This window comes from Rattus norvegicus, chromosome 7, assembly GCF_021556685.1.
Source record: "Rattus norvegicus strain SHRSP/BbbUtx chromosome 7, alternate assembly SHRSP_T2T, whole genome shotgun sequence".
In the NCBI taxonomy this organism is placed as follows: Eukaryota; Metazoa; Chordata; class Mammalia; order Rodentia; family Muridae; genus Rattus; species Rattus norvegicus.
The window spans coordinates 73,534,856-73,557,291 of record NC_141540.1 but is presented as its reverse complement, the minus strand read 5'-3'; the positions used below and the strand labels follow the sequence as shown (position 1 = coordinate 73,557,291).

Here is a 22,436-nt window from a genome sequence, read left to right as displayed (position 1 = left end):
CAGTACTTCCTATGCCCAGGCCCCACGAAGTTAACAACAGGACCATTAACAAGTACATACCATGATGTCTGCTTCTCTGGTGGCGTATCGGAGATTGGGGTCGAGCCAATACATCAGGGATTTAACCTGCTCGAAGTTCAGGAACAGGAGGAATACCAAGAAGAGGAAGTACAGCACACTGAGGCCTGAGCAGGCGAAACAGGTCAAGGGTGAGACACATCAGACTCAGCGGCTTAGAGTTACACCACACATGAATATCACAATGTAGTCTTTTCAAATCTGTCATAGCCAGGTATTTTTTGTTGTTGTTGAGAGGATCTGATACATCATAGTCTTAACTCAGGTTGAGAAGGGTCTCCCTCTCTGAGGAAATGATACTTAAGCTAAGCTTTGAAGGGGCCAGCAGCCAGAGAATGTACAGGGGAGGCTTAACAGAACATGAAGTAAAGAAAGGCCATGTAAATATGTCCCTGAAGAGAGTTAACTCACCATGAGGCTGGGGTGCTGGTAGAGAGGGGGAACAGGCTAAGGGACACTGAAGTGGCAGGATCAGGAGGCAAGGCAAGGGTCAGTGGGGAAATCGGATGAGTAAATCAATGTTTTATGAAGCTAAATGAGCAGACAACAGGTGGGTTGTCTCCCACCGAGACTTATCCTTCAAATTAGTCGGGGCAGGGATGACTTTCTTGTCACAGCTATCAAAACTGCTATCCTAAATCACCAATACCATGTCATTTAAAACAGTAAAGCCTCGAATACACTCCAAGGCAAAATCAAGTTCCAAAGATTCGATTCCCCACCCCAACCCCAGAGTGGGGTTGTGATTTCTTCTCTTAAGCTGGCTGGAATTAGATCAGAGATGCAGGGCATCCGGGAACTGTCATACTGATCGCAAATGTGGCTTGGCTCTGATCTCCAATAGGTTCCCTAGAGAAGACAATGTGCATGGCTTCAGCCCCAGGCCTTCCACCAGGCTCCTCTCCATTCACCAAGGGAGAGCACTGCATTGAAGCCCCCTGCAGAGCTGGGCCAACATAGCCACACATCTCAGAGCCAAGGAACATAAATTTTCTGACATATAAGACCTATCTTGGTTTTGTATTTATGTACCAGTTTTACAAATTTTCATCTTTAATGACCCCCCCCCCACTGTAACCTTTTAAAATTACAATCTTTGTGAGATAATTCTTTTACCATAGAAATGATCTATGACAGGGAAATAGTTAGGCTAGAGTTTTAGGCTGAGCTTCAAGCACTAATAAAATACTACAGCAAAAACGGTGTGTGTGTGGGGTGTGTGTGTGTGTGTGTGTGTGTGTGTGTGTGTGTGTGTGGTGTGTATGTGTATGTGTGTGTGTGTAAATGTGTGTGCGTATGTGTGTATTGTGTGTGTGAATGTGTGCATGTATGTGTGTGTGTGGTGTGTGTGTATGTGTGTGGTGTGTGTATGTGTGTATTGTGTGTGTGTGAATGTGTGCATGTATGTGTGTGTGTGTGTGTGTGTGTGTGTGTGTGTGTATGTGTGTGTGTGTGTGTGTGTGAGTGCTTGGGGTACTGGGGACTGAACTCAGCTCCTTATGCTTGTGAAGCAAGCACTGTAACAACTGAGTTACTTCTGTAGCACCAGGGAGATCTTTTTCAAATACTAAATACAATCATGTCACCCTTCTAGGAGAGCTCCCAATGTCCTTTGCACCCACACTCCTTACCCTGTCCACAAGTCTGAATACTTCTGCACATCCTTGCTCTCTGCTCTTTTGCTCACTGCTCACCCCCACCCACCAGGGCCTAAAACATGCCAAGTACTTTCCAGCCATGAGACTGGCCACTTAGCAGCCATTCTCTTTAGCTGAAGGCCCTGCCCCCTGACTGTGCACAGACATTTAGTTGCATCTAAACTTTATACCGAATGTCACTCCATCAGGCCTCTCCTCACTACTCCAGTGGAAGCAGTCAAGTGGCTGTCACCTCACCCAATTTTAATTAGCTAATGCTTTTTAATAGCTTATAATTTTTTTTTACTATTAAATTCTTTAGTAGTTTGCTTATTATGGCTGCCTTCTGGTTCTTGGGTGGAAGAGGGAGTCACAGGGACAGAGCTGTATTTGTTACATAACCCCAGATAAACTCAGGTCTTCAAACCTGTCACATTCTAGTAAACGGCTGATGAAAACTTCTAAGTAAATATCAAACGTGAATAGTTGCAGGGTGTGGTGGCATTCAACTTTATCCCAGAACTCAGGGAGATCTCTCTAGGGTTAAAGGCAGCTTGATCTACACAGTGAGGTCCAGGACAACTAGGGATACAGAGCTCTGTCTCAAAGACAATGAAGCAAAAAAACAAACAAAAATGAAGAGTTACTTTAGAAAATGAAGGAGGCAATAGACGGGCAACCTGAGAGCAAGATGTCTTAAAATGTCAAGTAAGTTTATACTGTCCTAACCAATATACTTTATTTCATCTTACTTAGGCAGGATAAAGTAAAAAATCAAAGTAATTAAAAATATATTTTACACCCATTCAGGCAATTTGACTTTCTGGATGACAGAATCAAAAAAAAAAAAATAATTATAAGGTTAATGACAAACTTCAGATCAAATGAGGCTCTGTCTGTCAGAAGAGATCTCTCTTTTCCAAGTTCCTAGAAACTGCATGGCTGGGCTTCCACAGACAAATGTGCTGTTATCATGCACTTGAGCACGAGCTCCAGGAAAGGGAAACAAGACAGAAAACAATGGCAGGTGCTGAAGCTAAGCTCTGTGCACAATAAGAATCAAATCATCAGAAGTAGGCATGTGGGAAAAGGAGCCTGTGCATGAGAGTTTATGCCATCACCAACCATTTATTTTTTGATCAAATAATTTCACATTTTTGTATTAGGCACACTAAAAATGGCTTGTTTGTTTTTTAAGGCATGGTGTAAAACCACTATTGTGACACACAGAGAAAAGGTTTTTTTTTTTTTTTTTAATTAGAAAATAGTTTTATCTACTAATGGGACTCACCAAAAACCATTCGCCATAAGGCTGGATGGGGCCGAGTAAAAGGGCCTGCGAAGAGAAGACATGAAGTTAGAATAAACTGGATTGTGTTTGCTTTCTCTTTTCTTTCCCCATAACTTCTGAAACATCCTTCTTAACCCTGGAGGACTGAGAACTATGAACCCCACATGCGAAAAGGGAGGTACCAACCAGGGCTTTCTTGCCACCTGCTATCATCTGGACTTTGCCTTTAGCTGCTGGACTTGACCTTGGGAACTGGTGACTAAACAGGGGAAGATGCAGGGATCATCTGTGCTTCTCCCACTCCAGTCAGTAGGGGCAGTAGTGCTCAGAGGTTCTCTCACTTGGGAACGGAGGAGGGTCATGACACGATGGTTCCAGTAGGGTTCAGTGTAGACCCTGTTTTGCTTGGTTTTATTTCCAATGCTCAAAACAGTCATGCCCGGTGAGTTCTGTGAGCATGTTTGGGGAGCACAGACGAAGAAACTGGCCCAGAAAGGTGAAATAATTTGCCTACAGTCAGCTAATAGTATAATTGGATGAAGCTTCTCAAGCAGGTCTAGAGTCACTAAGATGTACAATCATGAAGGGTAACAGAGTCTGAGGGAAGGTCTTTGTTATATAATATACCCAGGGCCCACAGAAGCTAACTGAAAGGTCCCCTTCTTGTTAAAAGTATCAAATGGAGACTAGGCAAGGGGGAAAGGGAAGGCAATGTAAAGTAGACATCACATCCTTTCCTTATCTGGTCTCCCAATGACTCTTCTACTATTCTAGAAAGACTTGTAAGTAGATTTTGGCAACATTCCAACATGGCACCCTGGAAGGAAACACTGGGCTGAAGGAAACACTGAAGGAGATGCCCAAAGCCTCCTTCTAAGCTTAAAATCTAAAGACCCTGAATGATACATATACAAAGTTAGTAGAGACAAAAAGATATCTGACACTGACATTGTTCTTAGCAAATTTTATAGCAAGGTCAATAAAGTACGTCACGTCCTCTAATCTTGGTAATTGTGAATAACTACAAACATCAATCATCAAGAAAAAAATTATTATATCTGCATATGGTCTGTAGGTTTTCAGATAGTACAAGATCTCCATTAAAGGTAAATTTAAAAGCTAAGGTGAGAGTTTGAAAGACGGCTTAGCAGGTAAAGTAATTGCCCCAAAGTATGAGGACCAAAGTTTACAATCCCAGCAACCACATAGCTACCTGGCAGGTACGATGGTCCACCTGTAATCATAGCATAAGTGGTTAAGTCAGAGAATTCTTGGAAGAATTGGCAGATTCAGGGTTCAAATGAGAGACCCTGCCTCAATATGTAAGACGGACCCAAGAAAGCACCTAGTGTCAACCGCTGGTCTCCACTCCACACATACACTTGGAAATGCATACACACACGCACCACACACACAAATGAAAACAAAGGAAGCCCAAAATGTTAGGGAAGCTAAACCCAGCTCCCAATAACAGGGAATTAGAATTCCTTTCTGAAGAAGCTCAGAGCTGTGGGTCTACTGTCTTCACTCCCGGGCTACCAGTGAAACCCACCATATTTTTATAAACACAGTGCTACACAGAAGAAACATTGCCACCAGCTTGGAAAACGTGGAGGCCACTGCCATGGACCATATTCAGCAGCATTCAGTAACATTTAGAATGAGCCTTGTAAGCCATACATAGCAGTCTGCTGAAGCACGGACGTCTACAAACTGAATCCATCTTGAAGAATGCTATTTAAAATCTGAGCAGAACCATGGAGCATAACCCATAAGGCAGACTGCCAAAAATCTCAGAGGTGTGAGGAAAATACAAGGCAGCAGCAAGCATTTCGAAATGGGTACAGAAAACAAGCACAGAACATTCTAGAAAGGAGATATGGAAAGGGATTGAGAACAAAACAAAGTAACTTCTAAGGAAATCTTCAGAGAGAAGGTACGAATCAAAGAGAAGCATGCACAAAAGGTTTTGCCTCTTTCTTTATCTAATCCTGACAGAAGGGGTTTATAGAAATCATCAGGTTCCTGCCTGATCCAAATGCACCATCAGCAAAGGTAACTGTGGTAACAGACAGCAAAGTGTTTAAGTGATAAATACTCAGTACTCATTGGAGCTTTGGCAAAACAAAACAAAAAAAAAAATCAAAACCAAACCAAACCAATATACTGAGTACTGTACACCTCAACTAGTAATAATAAAAACATTACAGAAAAGAACAAATGAGCTGGGCATGGCAGTGGATGCCTGTAATTGCTTGTGATCCCAGTACTCAGGAGGCCCAGGAAGAGAATTAAGCATTCAAGGCCTCCCTGTGTTTCAGAGCAAGTTGGAGACGGCCTTGGAATACATAGCCATATCTTGTCCCCACAAAACAGATTAAAAAAAAGTAAAAAGAACAGTTATCAAGAGTTTCGCATTCATCATGGTTTGCCCGTGGTTCACCTTCATTCAAAGGGCTCAGGTGTCAGGAGCTTGGTCCCACAGTAGGATGTTAAAAGGCAGTGGAACCTGCAGGAGGCAGGACCTAGTGGGTGGTCATTGAGTGTTGCCCTCAAAACGAATAATGCAGTTCTCTTGGGACCCTGGTTAGTTCTCCTCAAAGAGTCATTATAAACTATCAAATCTAGTCTTACCATGTAAGCTCCCTCTCTTGTACATAGTTCTATCATGAGACCATGTATATGATGCAAAGGCAAGGAGCCTCATCAGGGCCATGTAGAATGGCCTTTCAGCTTGAAAACTATGAGCTTCAAAACCTCCATGCTGGGGTTGGGGATTTAGCTCAGTGGTAGAGCACTTGCCTAGCAAGCGCAAGGCCCTGGGTTTAGTCCCCAGCTCCGAAAAAAAGAAAAGAAAAGAAAAAAGAAAAAAAGAAAAAAAAAACCTCCATGCTTCATGAGATATGTAGTCCCAGGTGTGTTGTTATCACAATTAAAAAACAAGCCAACACAGGGATTTAACATTATTAATTTAGTTAGCTCTCAGAATACCTTCCTGTTATCCCCCAAAAACTGAAACACATTTAGGGACAGTGGGAGCACAGAGCTGGAAGAAGGCAGAACAGGAAGTCTAGCTATTGAGCCTGTATTTATGATAGTTATGCAAAACCCATCTTCTAGATGATTTACATCTCAAAAACTCAGAAGGGCGTGATGCACAGAAGAGCCTCGTTAACGTAAGGCATGACTCACCATTGGGGAATGCTAACACGCTGATGATGAGGAAGAAGAAGATAACGGAAAGGATGCCTCTCCAGATGTTGTCTTCAGGAACACAGTCATCCCTGAAAATGGAAAACAACACTGATGATCGACCTTCTGATTTAAACAGGAAGCCAACCCCATACACTTTCCACAGTCAGACGCCAGAGACTGCAGACGTCCTTTTGCTGAGCAGCCACCACACAGAGTTCTAAAACCAACACTCTCCCAATAAGCCCAGGCCTTGCATAAAAGGAAACAGCGGCTGAAGGTAGGGCTCAGTGGTGTTTGTGCTTAGCACGCACAAAGCTCATCTCTGCCACCAAAATTTCTATGAAATAACGCATAAAGAAAATGATCATCTTAAACACCAACATACATTCTACTCAAACATCCAGTTGAGACCCACTGTTCTTCAAACACAAAACCCCAAGATGTCAAAAACGCAAGGTTTTGTTTTGGAAAAATGTCTTGATCTTAAAACTACAAAAGATACCCTTGCTTGATATAGGAAGTGGCAAGGGGAAGTTTTGAAAAGTCAGTATGGAACAAGAATCACCAGGAAAGCAGCAATACGACAAGATTATATCAACTATTCTTGAAAATGGACCTACAGGATGCAGGAAGAGGCATGAAAATGGTGGAAAATGAGAAAGTAGCAGTAAGCAAAGAAAATCAAGAGAAGAAAAAAAATCACAAGATTTAAATCAGAGCAGAAGCAGAATGATAAAAAAAGAAAAATGGTCACCCTTCCTCTCATGTCTCACTTTCTAACGTCACTTGTTTATTGATTCATCACCCCAGTGATTGCACTGGTCCTATCTGTTGGTCGATTAATGTTCCCTGTCTACCTTGCCGGAATCACACTTCTGAAATGGGGACTTACTCTCCTGACACAGGCTACACACTCAACAGACTGCACTAACTGTTGGTGACAATGAGCTGCTGTGAACACACTACATTAGACCTTTTATGTTGAGGGAGTGAGACAGACAGACGGAGAGACTAATAAACACTAACCGGTAATGTATGCGGAACTCACCAAAACCAAACGCAATGTGGGAAATAGAAATGTAAGAAAAGCATTTCCTGAATTATCGATAATTTCTGAGAAACTTGGTAGAAGAAAGTTCAGTACTGCAGTTTTTAAAATGTAAAATGAGTAGACAGAAAATGTGACATGAAACAGAATGGAAGGAGACATTTCAAAGACAGGAGACAAGAGGCAAGCAAAAAGAAGCTGAATTTATGACAGGCGGTGGCCGCTAATCCCAGCACTTGGGAGGCAGAGGTACGTGGGTCTCTGAGTCTGAGGCCAGCCTGGTCTATAGAGCAAGTTCTCGGACAGTCAGGGCTATGCAGAGAAACCCTGTTTTGAAAAACCCAACCTAAACCCAAACAAGAACAACAAAAAACCCCAGAAGTTTTGTGGATTAAGATTCTTGCTATGTAAGCTTTTGATCCCCAGAACCCATAGAAAGGTGGAAGAGAATAAAAGTTGTCCTCTAGTCTCCACACAAGTCCACACATTCACACTGTGTGCCCTCTCACACACACAAACACAAAAGAAATACCCTGCAAACCAAGTGTGAAGAGACAGGGAATGAAGTGTGGGCCATCACAGCATGATGACAGGGAATGAAGTGTGGGCCATCACAGCATGAAGAGACAGGGAATGAAGTGTGAGCCATCACAGCATGAAGAGACAGGGAATGAAGTGTGGGCCATCACAGCATGAAGAGACAGGGAATGAAGTGTGAGCCATCACAGCGTGAAGAGACAGGGAATGAAGTGTGAGCCATCACAGCATGAAGAGACAGGGAATGAAGTGTGGGCCATCACAGCGTGAAGAGACAGGGAATGAAGTGTGAGCCATCACAGCATGAAGAGACAGGGAATGAAGTGTGAGCCATCACAGCATGAAGAGACAGGGAATGAAGTGTGGGCCATCACAACGTGAAGAGACAGGGAATGAAGTGTGAGCCATCACAGCGTGAAGAGACAGGGAATGAAGTGTGAGCCATCACAGCATGATGACAGGGAATGAAGTGTGAGCCATCACAGCATGAAGACAGGGAATGAAGTGTGGGCCATCACAGCATGAAGAGACAGGGAATGAAGTGTGAGCCATCACAGCATGAAGACAGGGAATGAAGTGTGAGCCATCACAGCATGATGACAGGGAATGAAGTGTGAGCCATCACAGCATGAAGACAGGGAATGAAGTGTGGGCCATCACAGCGTGAAGAGACAGGGAATGAAGTGTGAGCCATCACAGCGTGAAGAGACAGGGAATGAAGTGTGAGCCATCACAGCATGATGACATGGAATGAAGTGTGAACCATCACAGCATGATGACATGGAATGAAGTGTGGGCCATCACAGCATGAAGACAGGGAATGAAGTGTGAGCCATCACAGCATGATGACATGGAATGAAGTGTGAGCCATCACAGCATGAAGAGACATGGAATGAAGTGTGAGCCATCACAGCATGAAGAGACAGGGAATGAAGTGTGAGCCATCACAGCGTGAAGACAGGGAATGAAGTGTGAGCCATCACAGCATGAAGAGACAGGGAATGAAGTGTGGGCCATCACAGCGTGAAGAGACAGGGAATGAAGTGTGAGCCATCACAGCGTGAAGAGACAGGGAATGAAGTGTGAGCCATCACAGCATGATGACATGGAATGAAGTGTGAGCCATCACAGCATGATGACATGGAATGAAGTGTGAACCATCACAGCATGATGACATGGAATGAAGTGTGGGCCATCACAGCATGAAGAGACAGGGAATGAAGTGTGAGCCATCACAGCATGAAGAGACATGGAATGAAGTGTGAGCCATCACAGCATGAAGAGACAGGGAATGAAGTGTGAGCCATCACAGCGTGAAGACAGGGAATGAAGTGTGAGCCATCACAGCATGAAGAGACAGGGAATGAAGTGTGAGCCATCACAGCATGAAGACATGGAATGAAGTGTGAGCCATCACAGCATGAAGAGACAGGGAATGAAGTGTGAGCCATCACAGCATGAAGAGACAGGGAATGAAGTGTGGGCCATCACAGCATGAAGAGACAGGGAATGAAGTGTGAGCCATCACAGCATGAAGAGACAGGGAATGAAGTGTGAGCCATCACAGCATGAAGACATGGAATGAAGTGTGGGCCATCACAGCATGAAGAGACAGGGAATGAAGTGTGGGCCATCACAGCATGAAGACAGGGAATGAAGTGTGGGCCATCACAGCATGAAGAGACAGGGAATGAAGTGTGAGCCATCACAGCATGATGACATGGAATGAAGTGTGAGCCATCACAGCGTGAAGACAGGGAATGAAGTGTGAGCCATCACAGCATGAAGACATGGAATGAAGTGTGAACCATCACAGCATGAAGAGACAGGGAATGAAGTGTGAGCCATCACAGCGTGAAGACAGGGAATGATACAAAGAGCTGCCTTGATAAGGGCTGTCCTAGGGTCAAAAACAAAAGCTGCGAGTTAAGTTTCTGCTACCAGTGAATCAGCTTCTAGAGTTAGGACAGGGCTGAGCACAGTTCTGAAATGAGGTCACACAGCATTTCCTAGACCATCCATGTGACCAAGTAGCTCAACAAACCTCAGAAGCCAACAGATCTCACAGGCCACTACTGTGTAATTCAATGGACACCCAAATAATTTACTGTCTACCACATTGCTCTAAAAATCCTAGCCTGATCTCTTTGGCTGAAACTCAAGGAGGCTCCATATTCCTTTGCCAGGTCTCACTGAAGAATAGCTGCATAGGAGGAACAACATCTTCCTTCAAACCAGCATCCCAGTGCCCTTGCTGTGAGACGGTGATACTGACGCCTCCTCTTTATCAAGAGCATGCTGTGCATCTGGCGCTTGACTGAAATCATCGCTGATTTTCACAGCCAAATGCAAAATAGATATTAGCAACCATGATTTTAAAATGACGCAACAGCCAAGAAAGGCTGAGTACACTGTGTACAGCGTGCAGGTTAAGAAGCTACAGAGCTGGCCCTGGAACCAGAGCTGTTAGATCCCAAGGACAAGGCTCCACCTATGGCAGTTTCTGGGAAGTCAGTATGAGCGATGACAGAGGCAAAGGGTTGGAAGGACTTTGACAGCCACATTTATATACACGTTAAAAGTTAAACTTAAGGGTAAAATCAATCACTGTTGTGTGGAGAAAGGGGGAATCACATAGACCATACTTTATCTGAAAATACTGTGGATGATTAGAAAATTAAGGGGGGTAGTGTATACTAGAAAATCTGATTAATTAAAAATAAGTCAACCACCTCAGAATGGAGACATTGTCCTGAGGTATAGTGCAACATAGAGAAACCACAAGCAAATAACAAATCAGCCCAGAAATAAAGTGAAGGAAACTGAAGCAGTAACCAGATCCAAGAAGATTCAAATTTGAGGAAAGTCCCTGTGGCTTATATGAAGACGAAGGGCTGAGTGTTCTACATGGAAAGCGTTCCTTCAAAAATCAACCAATGGAAATATACAACAGCCACAGCAAAATCTGCAGGAAGATGGGAGAGAGTTGTGAAGAAACTAGTATCAGGCGGGAAATGAAAGATACTGGTGGAAAGAGATGGACAGATTAAGATAACACTGAGACCGTTTTTTATCTGACTAAGCGGGAAAGGCTATGAAGAGACAGGTAAGCAGGCACTCTATGCCTTAGTTACAGTTATATGAACCTGCAGCTTTTACGGAGGACAACTGAGTAACATTCTATACTGACAACCATGCATAACCTGTGGCACAGCCCTTCTACTCTGAGAACCTCTGCTTCAAACATTCTCTTGCGTATGGTAAGTGGCATGTATACAAGGCTGTTCATTGTAAAATTATAAATATTCACAAAAGACTGGACACAAGGTAGACGTTAACCAAAGAAACCTGATTAAATTACAGCCTAGTCTCACAGCAGAAAACTAGGTAGCCACAAAAAGGAATGAAAGTTTCTACAAATTAACTGTTCCTGAAAATTAAAAAAAAAATCATGAAGTAAAGAAACAATAGAACAATAGGCATGATAAACATGTATTTGTACAAATAAGGTTAATATGTAGGAATAGAAGCTATAATTTGTATCTAAAAACACCTGAAATGTCTCTGCACACAAGAAAAAGAGAAAAAAACTTTATTCAGTTAGGGTCTGAGAGAGAGGTACTGGGAGAGACTTTTCTCTATACAAACAGATGGCATAAGTTTAACTTCAAACCAAGTGACTAAGTGTCTACAGAAATCATCAATCTCCATTTGAAATTACTGGAAAATGAGTTGGCTCAGTGGATAAAGGCTTCTGTGCAAAACTGCAACCCTGAGTTCAATCCCCACAACTCACATAAAGGCAGAACTGACTCCACCGAGATGTATTGTGACCCCCACATACCCACCTCAGCATATGTGCACCCCTTCTCCCATAACACACACACACACACACACACACACACACACACACACACACACGTATTTTTTTAATTTAAAAATAATTATCGACTGGTCAAAACACTTGAAAACACACGTCAACAATAAGAACTTGGGATCGACACTAAGGATGTAGAACAAAGTTGGATATAGGAAAACACAGAGGTAATCTGAGCACTCAGGAAACTAAGGCAGGAAGACTGGGAATTTGAGACCAGCTTGGGATACATGGAAGCTTCAGGCTAGCCTAGGCTACAAAGCAAGACACTCTGTCTCAAAAGAATGATGATGATATTAACAGTTAACAAAATAAACCTATAACCTCTAACTTTTGAGCAACATTATTGGACAGAACCAAATGCAGTCTATTAATGGAAAAAAGGTAGTGAAGTCACACTAAAATGGCAGTTTCGTATTTGCCTAATTAGAAAAAAAAAGATGATGAAGGCTTTAATAAACTGGAAAAATCCTGAACAGAGTGTCAAGGCAGCAAGCTCAGCGGTGAGAGATGGGGGGCAGGTGAAATTAGCAATTGGAGTCCTTCCTGCCAGACCACAGCACCGCCCTCACAGTCTAGCACGCCTTTCTGGAGCACAGAGGGGTCTCCTACGTCTAGGACAGCTTCTGTGAGTTTATCAAAGGAACCAAACACACTGCAGGGCTGCCCAGCTAGCTCAGGACAACCTGAGCACACAAGGCCACACTTCAAGAGTCCATCTTCTCTAAACTCCAAGTCAGAGAAACTTAGCTTTGGATTAAGATGTGTTGACAGTTGCCAGTTAGTCATAACAAGGAACTTTGAAAAAAGGGCCATTCTTAGTGAACCAGACTCTATCTACAGTCGTCAACTGTGTTCTGTGCCTCACTGGGCAACCTACCTGCTCAGTGCATTAAACCACCTACTCGGTGTTCAGTACACTTTAAAGTGGAAGGCAATCAGCGAGGCACCTTACTGATGAGTCCTGGCCCCAGGCGCAAGCCCTGTCTGTAGGAGCTACCCAGTTCAGTGTTGAGGGAGAGTCTCTAGTGGAAATGCCAACTGTGCGGCCTTAGGCAGATCACTTAACTTTTCTGTGCCTGTTTTCCCCTCAGTTAATAACGATCAGTCATAGCTCCACTGCATGGGATCCTCATGGGGATTACATGACTTCGTGACTACTTAGAGGAGTGTCTGGCACAAAAGGGTCCACCCTCATTAGTCCCCATGTCCAGACAGTCTTGTTTCCATTTGCCCCTTCATCTAATTAGTGCTTAATCTGTGCTCTGTTGGAGAACTTGAGAATGCTGGGCCAGGTCCAGGTTTCTCCGTCACTAACACAAGGACTTGAGGAGACAAAGTCCTCTTCTCTCTTTGCTAAGCCTGACCTGTGAGGAAGAGCACCAGCCAGACAGTGGCAATGCAGCTGTGAACGAGACTGCCATTAAGTTCCCTAGGGGACACGTCCCACCTGGTTCTGATAAGGGGCCGCTTGAGTCCAGAACTGGACATATTAAGTGCAGTTCAGTCTGCTATCGTGAAGGTGCTCACAGCAAGTATACAGTGGGTACCTGCAGTATATTGGGTGGGGGGCAAGAATGTTGCAGATGATGTGGTAGAGCGGGTGGGGATTGGAGAACATGAAGGTGATCCCTGCTTAGCCTACAGTGTCCATCGCCAGACTTCCCTTTCCCCTGCAAAGGGTCACTGCAGGGGCCTGCTGAGCCTTCGGCTGGTATTAATACGCAACACCTCCACGCAGTGCACACGGACCCAGTCCTGTAGAGACCACCCAGGAAGCAGAAAACCAGAGCAGGGGAGCAGGGGAAGGACAAATCGGGAGACTTAGTGACTCAGACTCAGTGTCAGTTTCACGTACGGGCACCTGGAGTCCTCTTCAGGAGACTAGGCAACCCCTCTTACTCGTGACCTTTAGACGGAGTTCTTCTCCACCGAACCAGGAAGAAAACAAGATCTAGTCCTCACCATGACTCCAAGGCCTCTACGCTATGTGTCCCTCTTCTCCTCTAATTCCCTTTGAGTCGTTGAATTAGAAAAACCATGACACAATCAAGGATCGTCTTTCTCTGTGGAAACTGTAATCCTAAGTTACAAGGTAGACCTATGCAACCTAGATGTCACAGTTTTAACAATGTACTCATTCTACCTTAACGACCTTTGAGATCTGAGTCAAGAATTATTTGCTCAAAGATCCACTAAAGAACTCCTTTCAAGTCTGCATAGGACATACTTCATCCTTTCAATGATGAAAAACATTGGGCATCAACAATTTGACAGGAAACAAATACTGCAATGAAAGAAGTTATGATAAATGGTATTGAGAACTAGATACATGGGTCAGCCTCTGCTTCTTTTTTTTTTTAAGATGTATTTATTTTATTTATATGAGTACACTGTAGCTGTCTTCAGACACACCAGAAGAGGGCATCGGAACGCATTACAGATCAGAGCACATGGTTGTGAGCCACCATGTGGTTGCTGGGAATTGAACTCAGGACCTCTGGAAGAGCAATCAGTGCTCTTAACCGCTGAGCCATCTCTCCAGCCCCAGCCTCTGCTTCCTGGACCATCAAGAAAGGTGTTCAGGAAAAGAACCAGCCAAATGAGGTGTGAGTAGGCAAGAGGAGCTGAAGGGAAGGGGATCGGGGGTGGGGTGGGGAGACAGAGAGAGAAAAAAGACACACAGAAAGACAGCAGTACTAGGGTGTCTTAGGGTTTTACTGCTGTGAACAGATACCATGACCAAGGCAAATCTTACAAGGACAACATTTAATTGGAGCTGGCTTAGATTAAGTCCAGTTCAGTCTGTTATCATGAAGGTGGCAACATGGCAGCATCCAGGCAGGCAGGGTGCAGAAGGAGCTGAGAGTTCTACATCTTCATCTGAAGGCTGCTAGCAGAACACCAACTTCCAGGCAGCTAGGATGAGGGTCTCAAAGCTCACACCCACAGTGTCATAACTACATCAACAAGGCTACACCTACTCCAACAGGGCCACACCTCTAATAGTGCCACTCCCTCGGCAAAGTATATACAAACCGTCATATTCCACTCCCTGGCCCTCATAGGCTTGTTCAAAAATGAGTCTTTGGGGGCCATACCTAAACACTGCATAATGCAAAACACATTTAGTCCAACTTCCAATGTCCCCATAGTCTACTGCAGTCTCAACAACGTTAAACGTGCAAAATTCAAAGTCTCTTCTGAGATCCATCCAATCACTTAAGTGTAATCCCCAATGTGAGACAGGAAACCAGCTGGGCAAACTCAAAACTTTGCATCTTCATACCTGATGTTGAGCTGCCAAATCTTTAAGTTCACACTCCATTTTAGAGAACCTGACCTAAGATTGAACTCAGGTAAACTAACAGGCTGGTAACTAGCATTAGTTTCCAAGTTGTCCCCCATCAAACCTGAGCCTGGCTCCAGTCTCTAGGATAATCCTCAACAAGACCAGAGCTTGCAGGTTACACCCTCAACAAGACCAGTGCTATTCCCTCAACAAACCTGCACACCACTCCAGTTACAAGCCCCCACCCTCTGCCTAATGACCACCAATGCAGAGGGGAGCAGAAACTAAGTTTATGATATGGTTCCCAGCACTAACCAATTATGATAAAGGCCACAGTAGCTTTCCAATTAGATGCTTGCACATGTACTCCCTGCTTCCTGCTTACTATAAAGTCTTATCCCTATAGAGCCTTCCACCATCAAAACCAAAATAGAATAAAGACCCTGCTGTGAGTTGCATCAGATCGGCTCACGTCTGTTTTTGGGGGGATCACTAACATTTCCCTGGTACAACACACCAATAGCCTCTCATAAGCTCTCTTCATGGTGCCAAGCCTCAACTCCTTTGCATGATCCCTTCAGTCCTGGGCTATCAACTGCAACTAAGGCTGCACCTTCACTAATGGCCTTCCCTGGCCTCTTACAGTGCCAAGCCTCAGCTGCTCTTCATGACCCCTTCATGCCTTCAAAACCAGTACCACTTGGGTGACTCTTACACATTACCAAGTGCAGCTGCAGCACGAGGTACAACCTTGGCTATCTCTGGAGCACAGCTTCTCTGTGCTCTCAGGAAACACTTCCCAGAAGGTTTCACCCCAGAGATGCTGGTCTCTTCTTAATCACCACTAATTTCTTAGCTCCAGCTGACCAGCATCACCTGTCCCAGTAGTCCCTTCTATTCTGGACTCTAAAGCCGAGCCACGTAGCCAAAGCTGCTGTGTTCTGTTGCTCGCTGGGGCTGGAACATGGCCCCTTGTTCTATTACATTATCACCAGCTTTTCATTTTCCAACTCCTTCACTGCCTAAGCTTGGCTGTCCTGGAACTTGCTGTTGACTGAACTCAGAGATCTGCATGCCTGTCTCCTAAACACTATAATTAAAGGTTCTTCACTTAGAACTTGCTCTGTTCTAGGCTGGCCTTGAACTCAGAGATCTGCTTGTCTTTGCCTCCTGGGATTAAAGGTTTATACTACCATGCCCGACCTAAACTTAATTGGGTGGGATCTTGCCCCAAGGTTACTACTTCCTTAATTCAATTTATTATCCTAGAACACAGAATTTAGCTCCATTTCACTTCCTGGTGCCCCTTTAATACTCGAACTATATATTTATATTTTTCCTTTCTAAGCTTGCTATGTTAATTAAAAATGCTCATCATGAGATTTAACCAAAGAACAAAGTCTATGATGGGCATCTCTGAGACTTTCTTTGTCAATGCAAATAATCTGTCTCTCTCTTTTTTCTTTTTTTAAAGATTTATTTTATTTATTATATATAAGTACACTGTAGCTATTTTCATACACACCAGAAGAGGGCATCAGATCCTATTACAGATGGTTGTGATCAGATCCCATTACAGATCCCATGTGGTTGCTAGGATTTGAGCTCAGGACCTCTGGAAGAGCAGTCGGTGCTCTTAACCACTAAGCCATCTCTCCAGCCCATAATCTGAGTCTCTTCACTGTAACCTCAGGCAAACTCTTCAGACAAGGGCAACAAGCAGTCATGTTCTTCAACATAATATAAAAACAGTCTCTAGGCCACATACTGAAGTTCTTCTCTACTGAAACCTCTTGAGCTATGTCTGCACAATTCAAATCACTTTCAATAACAACTTACAAGGATAGCCTATTAAGCCCCATTTAAAGCATTCCACTGTTTTCCAAATCCAAAGTCTCAAAATCTACATTCTTCCAAACAAAAACATAGTCAGGCCTATGACAGCAATACCCTAGTCCCTGGTATCAACTTCTGTCTTAGTCAGGGTTGTACCGCTGTGAAAAGATACCATGACCAAGGCAACTCTTTTAAAGACAACATTTAATTAGGGCAGGCTTACAGATTCAGAGGTTCACTCCATTATCATAAAGGCTGCTAGCAGAATACTGACTTCCAGGCAACTAGGATGAAAGACTTAAAGCCCACACCCACAGGGCCACAGGTCCTGTACTCCAACAGGACCACACCTTCTGATAGTGCCACTTCTGGGCTGAGTATATGCAAACCATCACATGTGAGCCAGGAAGGCAGGCAGGCAGGATCACAGTTTTGCTTTGATAGGTAATGATCCTTGAAGATAGGCTTGGGAGTATGCTGTTCCAAGGGGCTGGTGATTTGCTAAGCTAAAGTTTGAAAGAGTCAATGGAGAATAGTTACAAGAGGCCCCAAAAACCTGCTAAAGATAACCCAGGTGAGCTCAATGATAGCAAAGAGTTAAGCTGAATAGAATAGGGACAGCTCAGCTGTTGAGCGGTACTGAACACAAAGCCAGGACCAAGGAAGGAGACCAAGCAGGCTGGACCAGTCCTGGTTTCTAGACCAACTGAAATTCATAAACAGCTAACTCCTGTACACAAATCAAGAGCTATGAGGATTATATCACAAGATGACACTGTGCTATGTCTGAAACAACAAACAAGTATTTGAAAGGATCACTGTGAATTAGCACCATTTACCAAGAGGTCTGAATATATAATCTATTCAGGGTAAGGTGCCATTGAAATGAAGATATCTGAGTCATCCGAAGGTCTATTCACTACAGATGACCTCAAAGAAACATATAGCTCTTCCATCTAATGGGCTTATAATCTCATGAGGAGGAAAAACAGATAAATTTAAGAAAACTATTTAAAAGATGTTTATTTAATCCTAATTTTAAAATGATTCAAATGACTGGAAAACAGAGATGATGAGGATCAATGTTAACTGTCCTTCAAATGCAAGCTAACACAATGCAGCCTAATAGCATTCTGTGTCTAGCGCTGGCTGCATACTTCTCGAGACATTACTGCAAACCACTAATTAGTATTGCTGGTACCAGAGACATCAAGGTTTCTATTACAGAGAGAGGGAAAAAAACACATCTATTAAGAAAGCAGGACCAAGACAACCTCATTAGTAATGTAGGGAGGCATTTTCTATTGGGCCTTTATATGCTCTTAAAGGAAAACTCAGGAAGGCTGGCAGAAACCCCCAGAGAACCATAGAGAGGGCCAGAAATAAGGCCCAAGATAAAATGAAAAACTGGAATTTCCAAAGCTGGTAAGGGAAATTAAGTAAAAACCACTACTCAAAAACAAAGCAAACATCTGTCCACTCCCCTGCCCCTTCTCTATCCTCTTTGTTCCATATCTGGAGAAAACAAGGGCAAATGAATTAATAATCACATAGGTACAGCCATTTGCACTGAGACATTCTTTTTTTTTTTTTTTTTTGGTTCTTTTTTTCGGAGCTGGGGACCGAACTCAGGGCCTTGCGCTTCCTAGGCAAGCGCTCTACCACTAAGCTAAATCCCCAACCCCTAAACTGAGACATTCTTATCAACGCAGGGAACAATTTCTGTTGGCAAGAGCCAACAGAGGGCTGCCAATTTATTGAAACCCTTTCAATCATGGATAACAGTGTATGAGATTGAAATTTTGGGTGTTGTTTTCTTTTGTTTTGCTTTTGAGACCGTCTTACTATGTAACCTTGGCTGGCTTGAAACTTGCTATGTTAAATGACTGCATTTACAATAGGGAAAGAGAAAACAAGTTTCCTCTTACAAGACCCTCCTAGTAAGATTCGAGGGTGATATAAATAAAAGAAACCTTCCAAGAATGTGCACTAAGTGATTATAAGAACTTCCCAATAGGTACTATCTCTGAATGGTTCCACCATCTTCCAATAGCAACATCTTGCACTGAACCTCCCTTCAATAAGTACCCTTTGGTGATACTCAAACGAAACACCTAACAGAAGAACTCCTGGACAAATCCAACCTTACTTCAGATTTTTGTCTGAGGTATCAAATCCTTCACAATCTAAAACTCTAGCCGGGTATTCAAAGCACATGATCTCACCCAGCACTGTTCTTACATTCTGGTAACACAACACCCTCAAAGTATTCTATTCTCTTCGATAAGTCATCTTTGGAAAAGAAAAATCAAGCCATATTTTAAAAGTTTGATCAAAGGAATTGCACTGAACATTGTCTAACCATAAGTTTATATATATATAAGGTAATATAGTCAGTCATTATAAAAAGAGCATAGTGTGAAATTTTTTTATTTGAGAAACCATTACTTTCCATCGTCGTGGAGAAAAAAATGAGCTATCGTTATAATATCCCGCATACATGGATCATAAACTGTTACAAAAAATAGACACTAGTAACTTTTAATTCTATTAATTAGGCATCTGATTTTATGTAAAGTAAATGTGCAACTAATTCCTCAATATGTGATTTCTTTATGAAATTAGCATAAGAAATAAAATTGTTATAACCTTTGGAAGAGTCCATAGCTCAAAGTTCAGGTGATTTTTTTTTTAAATTACTTTTCACAAGCTGCTAAGATTTGTACTCATTTTTTATACTTCCCCACCACAATGCACCAACTAGACAGAATATGGCCTAAAAAAGAAATTCCAGAACATTACTTTCTGCATTAGAAGAGAGAAAGACAGCTGTGTTTTAAAGGGGCCTACAACAATCTTAAAGACACACTGTTGAAAAACAGATTATGCATTCTGCTTTTCATCATCTAAAATAAAATAGTATGGTACAAAAATATATAAAATAATATAATAATAGTAGATTTTTGCTATTTCAAAAGAATCCTCTTGCCACTCTGTCACTTCAAACCCACCTACTGAAGTTAAAGTGAAGCAAGCGGGAATATTATACAAGGTTTATTTCCCAATGCCTCTACCTTTTCTCAATTCCAGAACATACTCTATCTTCTCAGCAACAGTACAGTTTAGCCAGCGTCATTGGACACCGGAATGATGCTTTTTAACCTCTTAACTCAGTGCCATGCGCTTAGCCAAGCAACGGCCATCCCAAAACATCAATTCCCATGACAACCCTCTGAGGCGAGAATAGTGGTATTTTCACTTTGTGTACAGATGAGGACACTGGGGACTAACAAATTAGGCTGCTATACAACTTTTATATGGTAAAATCTGTTGGCACAATGAGTAGTTGACAGTCACCATAATTAGCCTCAAGAGTGAGCTTTCTCCAAAGCTAGAAATTGGGACTGTCTAGATGCTATAGGAAGAAGGGTCTGGTCTGAAAAAAATATTAGCATTCTTTACAGTAACGGTAGTGGGACCCCTGAAAAAGAGTAACTGTTACCCACTGTTTCTGTGTTTGAAGTAATTTATGCAAATAAACATTGGCAAGTTAGTCAGTGCTGTCTCATATGAAGAATTGCATGCTTTTGCCCTCCCCTCTACTAAATGCCAGACATTTCTTCAAAACGTATGACTGGTCAACTTATTTTCCTCAGACTTATTGGATAAAAATACCAGGAAAATCTGGGTGTGGTGCCAAGCCCAGACACACAATATTGGGCTAAGGCAGAAGTGAGGGGTCAAGGGTAGCTTGGACTATACAGTCCGATCCTATCACAAACACAAAGAAGGGTAGACACTCAGGGCATCATCTGGCAGGTACTCTTCTCCACAGTGCACACATTTAGTCTTCCTAATCCTGAAGTGAACACGGACTTGTTATTCATTCTGTAGGCATGGACCCTCACCTCAGAGCAAAGTTCCCTAAAATCACAGCCAGTTTTGAAACCAACTGTCTTTCTTGGTTACTCTGGGAAGCCATGATGGTGTGGTAGGGTAGGGAATGACTCCTCTCTCTTTCAAAAGTGTAATTCAGATAATATAAATTGTAATATATAGAATTAGGGCTGTGTATGCTGTGGGATCCATTCGCTCCTTGGCTGAGGTCAAGGGGCCACAGATACAGAACCCTTGTAAGGTATGGACATACACAGCTATTAGAAGTTGATCTGTACATGTGTGTACATTTTGAGGGGAGTAAGAGAGCTGTGTTACGTTGTGCGCACTTTATGTGTTTTGTCTAGTATGGTTAGCATTCTCTAGTCTCTAGAAAGGGCACAATTGCTCGACACTATCTCCTTTCGGCCAGTATGTTAGTGATGCATGAGAGGGCATGGTGTGACGTGCGGTCAGCCTATAGAGTACAGTGCACTGGAGCTGATGGGCATTGGCCTGTGCTGGATGGGAGGTATCCACTGGGACTTGTGTCAACAGTGACTGCTGATTCTGTGGCATAGAGGTGGTGTTTGAGCCTGGGCTAAGAGTTACGCCAGATGACTGTGGAAAACGTATATAAAAGGTACTGCACTGGGAAAAAAGTGTGGTGCACCCCACACGTGCATTTGTGTGTATGTGCCTGGAAATACTGAACGCCAGAGGGTTTCCCTGTGTACCGGGCCTATGTATGGTGTGTGTTTTATGTGTGTAGTGTATGTTGAAGGAGGCTCAATCGTGGTATGGTTCATGCGGTTTGCTGGGGACAGACCACGGATGAAGTGGTTACAGAGCAGAGCTTCCTAGTAGTGACAGGGAATGATGCAAACAAGGGGTGTGGGTGACCCAGCTAGGTGACCTGCATGAGCTCCTGAGAGGTGGGATTTGAACAAGAGGTGGAAGAGTAGGCAGAGAGGACTGTAAGCCACGCGGTAGGCGGAGGAGCTGCGTGGCCCTTGTGTCCATGAGCTTGCACGCGTGGAACAGCTACTCACTTCCTCACCACCAGCCACACCGGGCCACCCTCCCCTCCACTGCTTCCCTGTCGTCTCTGCCCCCCCACCCCCCGCTCTCCGGCGCTCCGCAGGACTCCAGGCCAGACTCACCTGGTGAAGGCGAAGTACATGAGGCTGATGATGGTAAAGCTGAGCAGGGTGATGGTGTGCGGCCGGTAGAAGAAGTCTATGGTGATGTCCTCCACTTGCTGCTCGTTGATCATGCGGAAATGCATCCTGTAGTTCACATCATCCTTGCTCAGAGTCCTGCTCCCTACGCAGGACGCCATAGTTCTTCTCCCCGTCCTGCCGCGGCGCCGGAGGCCCCGGCCCGAGAAGGCTGGGACCCCGGCAGTGAAGGACCGCAGCGGCAAACTAGCCTGACGCTGGGGCCGGGTCTGGCACCCTAAGGGTGCTAGCAAAGGGAAGGACCCGCGCAAGAGGGCGGGGTCGCGGCGCCACCACCGCGGCCTCGAGCAGGGGGAGAGCGCAGCCTCAGGCGGTCGGCCCTAGCAGGGCGAGATAGCGGAGTCCTCACCCCACCACCACGCGGAGTGACGGATACCAGGACACGGCGACCAGCCCCAGGGCCTGCAAGACCGGGGCCAGCTCTGTCCCCTGCCACCCCCCGCGGCATCCCCTCTCGCGCCGCGGCCGATGGTTTCGCCCATTCGGAGCGCAGCCCACGTGGGCGGCGGCGCCGGCTGAGCGTGGCGA

At 44.0% G+C, this 22,436-nt stretch overlaps 1 protein-coding gene across 2 annotated transcripts in view; it reads right to left on the bottom strand.

Annotated features, from left to right (window-relative positions):
- Ptdss1 (phosphatidylserine synthase 1) overlaps positions 1-22,436 on the bottom strand; it is a 62,365-nt gene that overhangs the window by 39,669 nt on the left and 260 nt on the right. The window contains exons 2-5 of one of the 2 annotated variants that reach the window (XM_087556916.1): positions 21,831-21,956; positions 6,199-6,290; positions 3,007-3,051; positions 61-185 (exon numbers count right to left, since the gene is read on the bottom strand). In XM_087556916.1, the coding sequence (XP_087413042.1) occupies positions 61-185; positions 3,007-3,051; positions 6,199-6,290; positions 21,831-21,956 (388 nt within the window). Of the gene's footprint in view, positions 1-60; positions 186-3,006; positions 3,052-6,198; positions 6,291-21,830; positions 22,117-22,436 lie in introns of those variants that run through there. The other variant, NM_001012113.1, reaches the window with a different exon arrangement.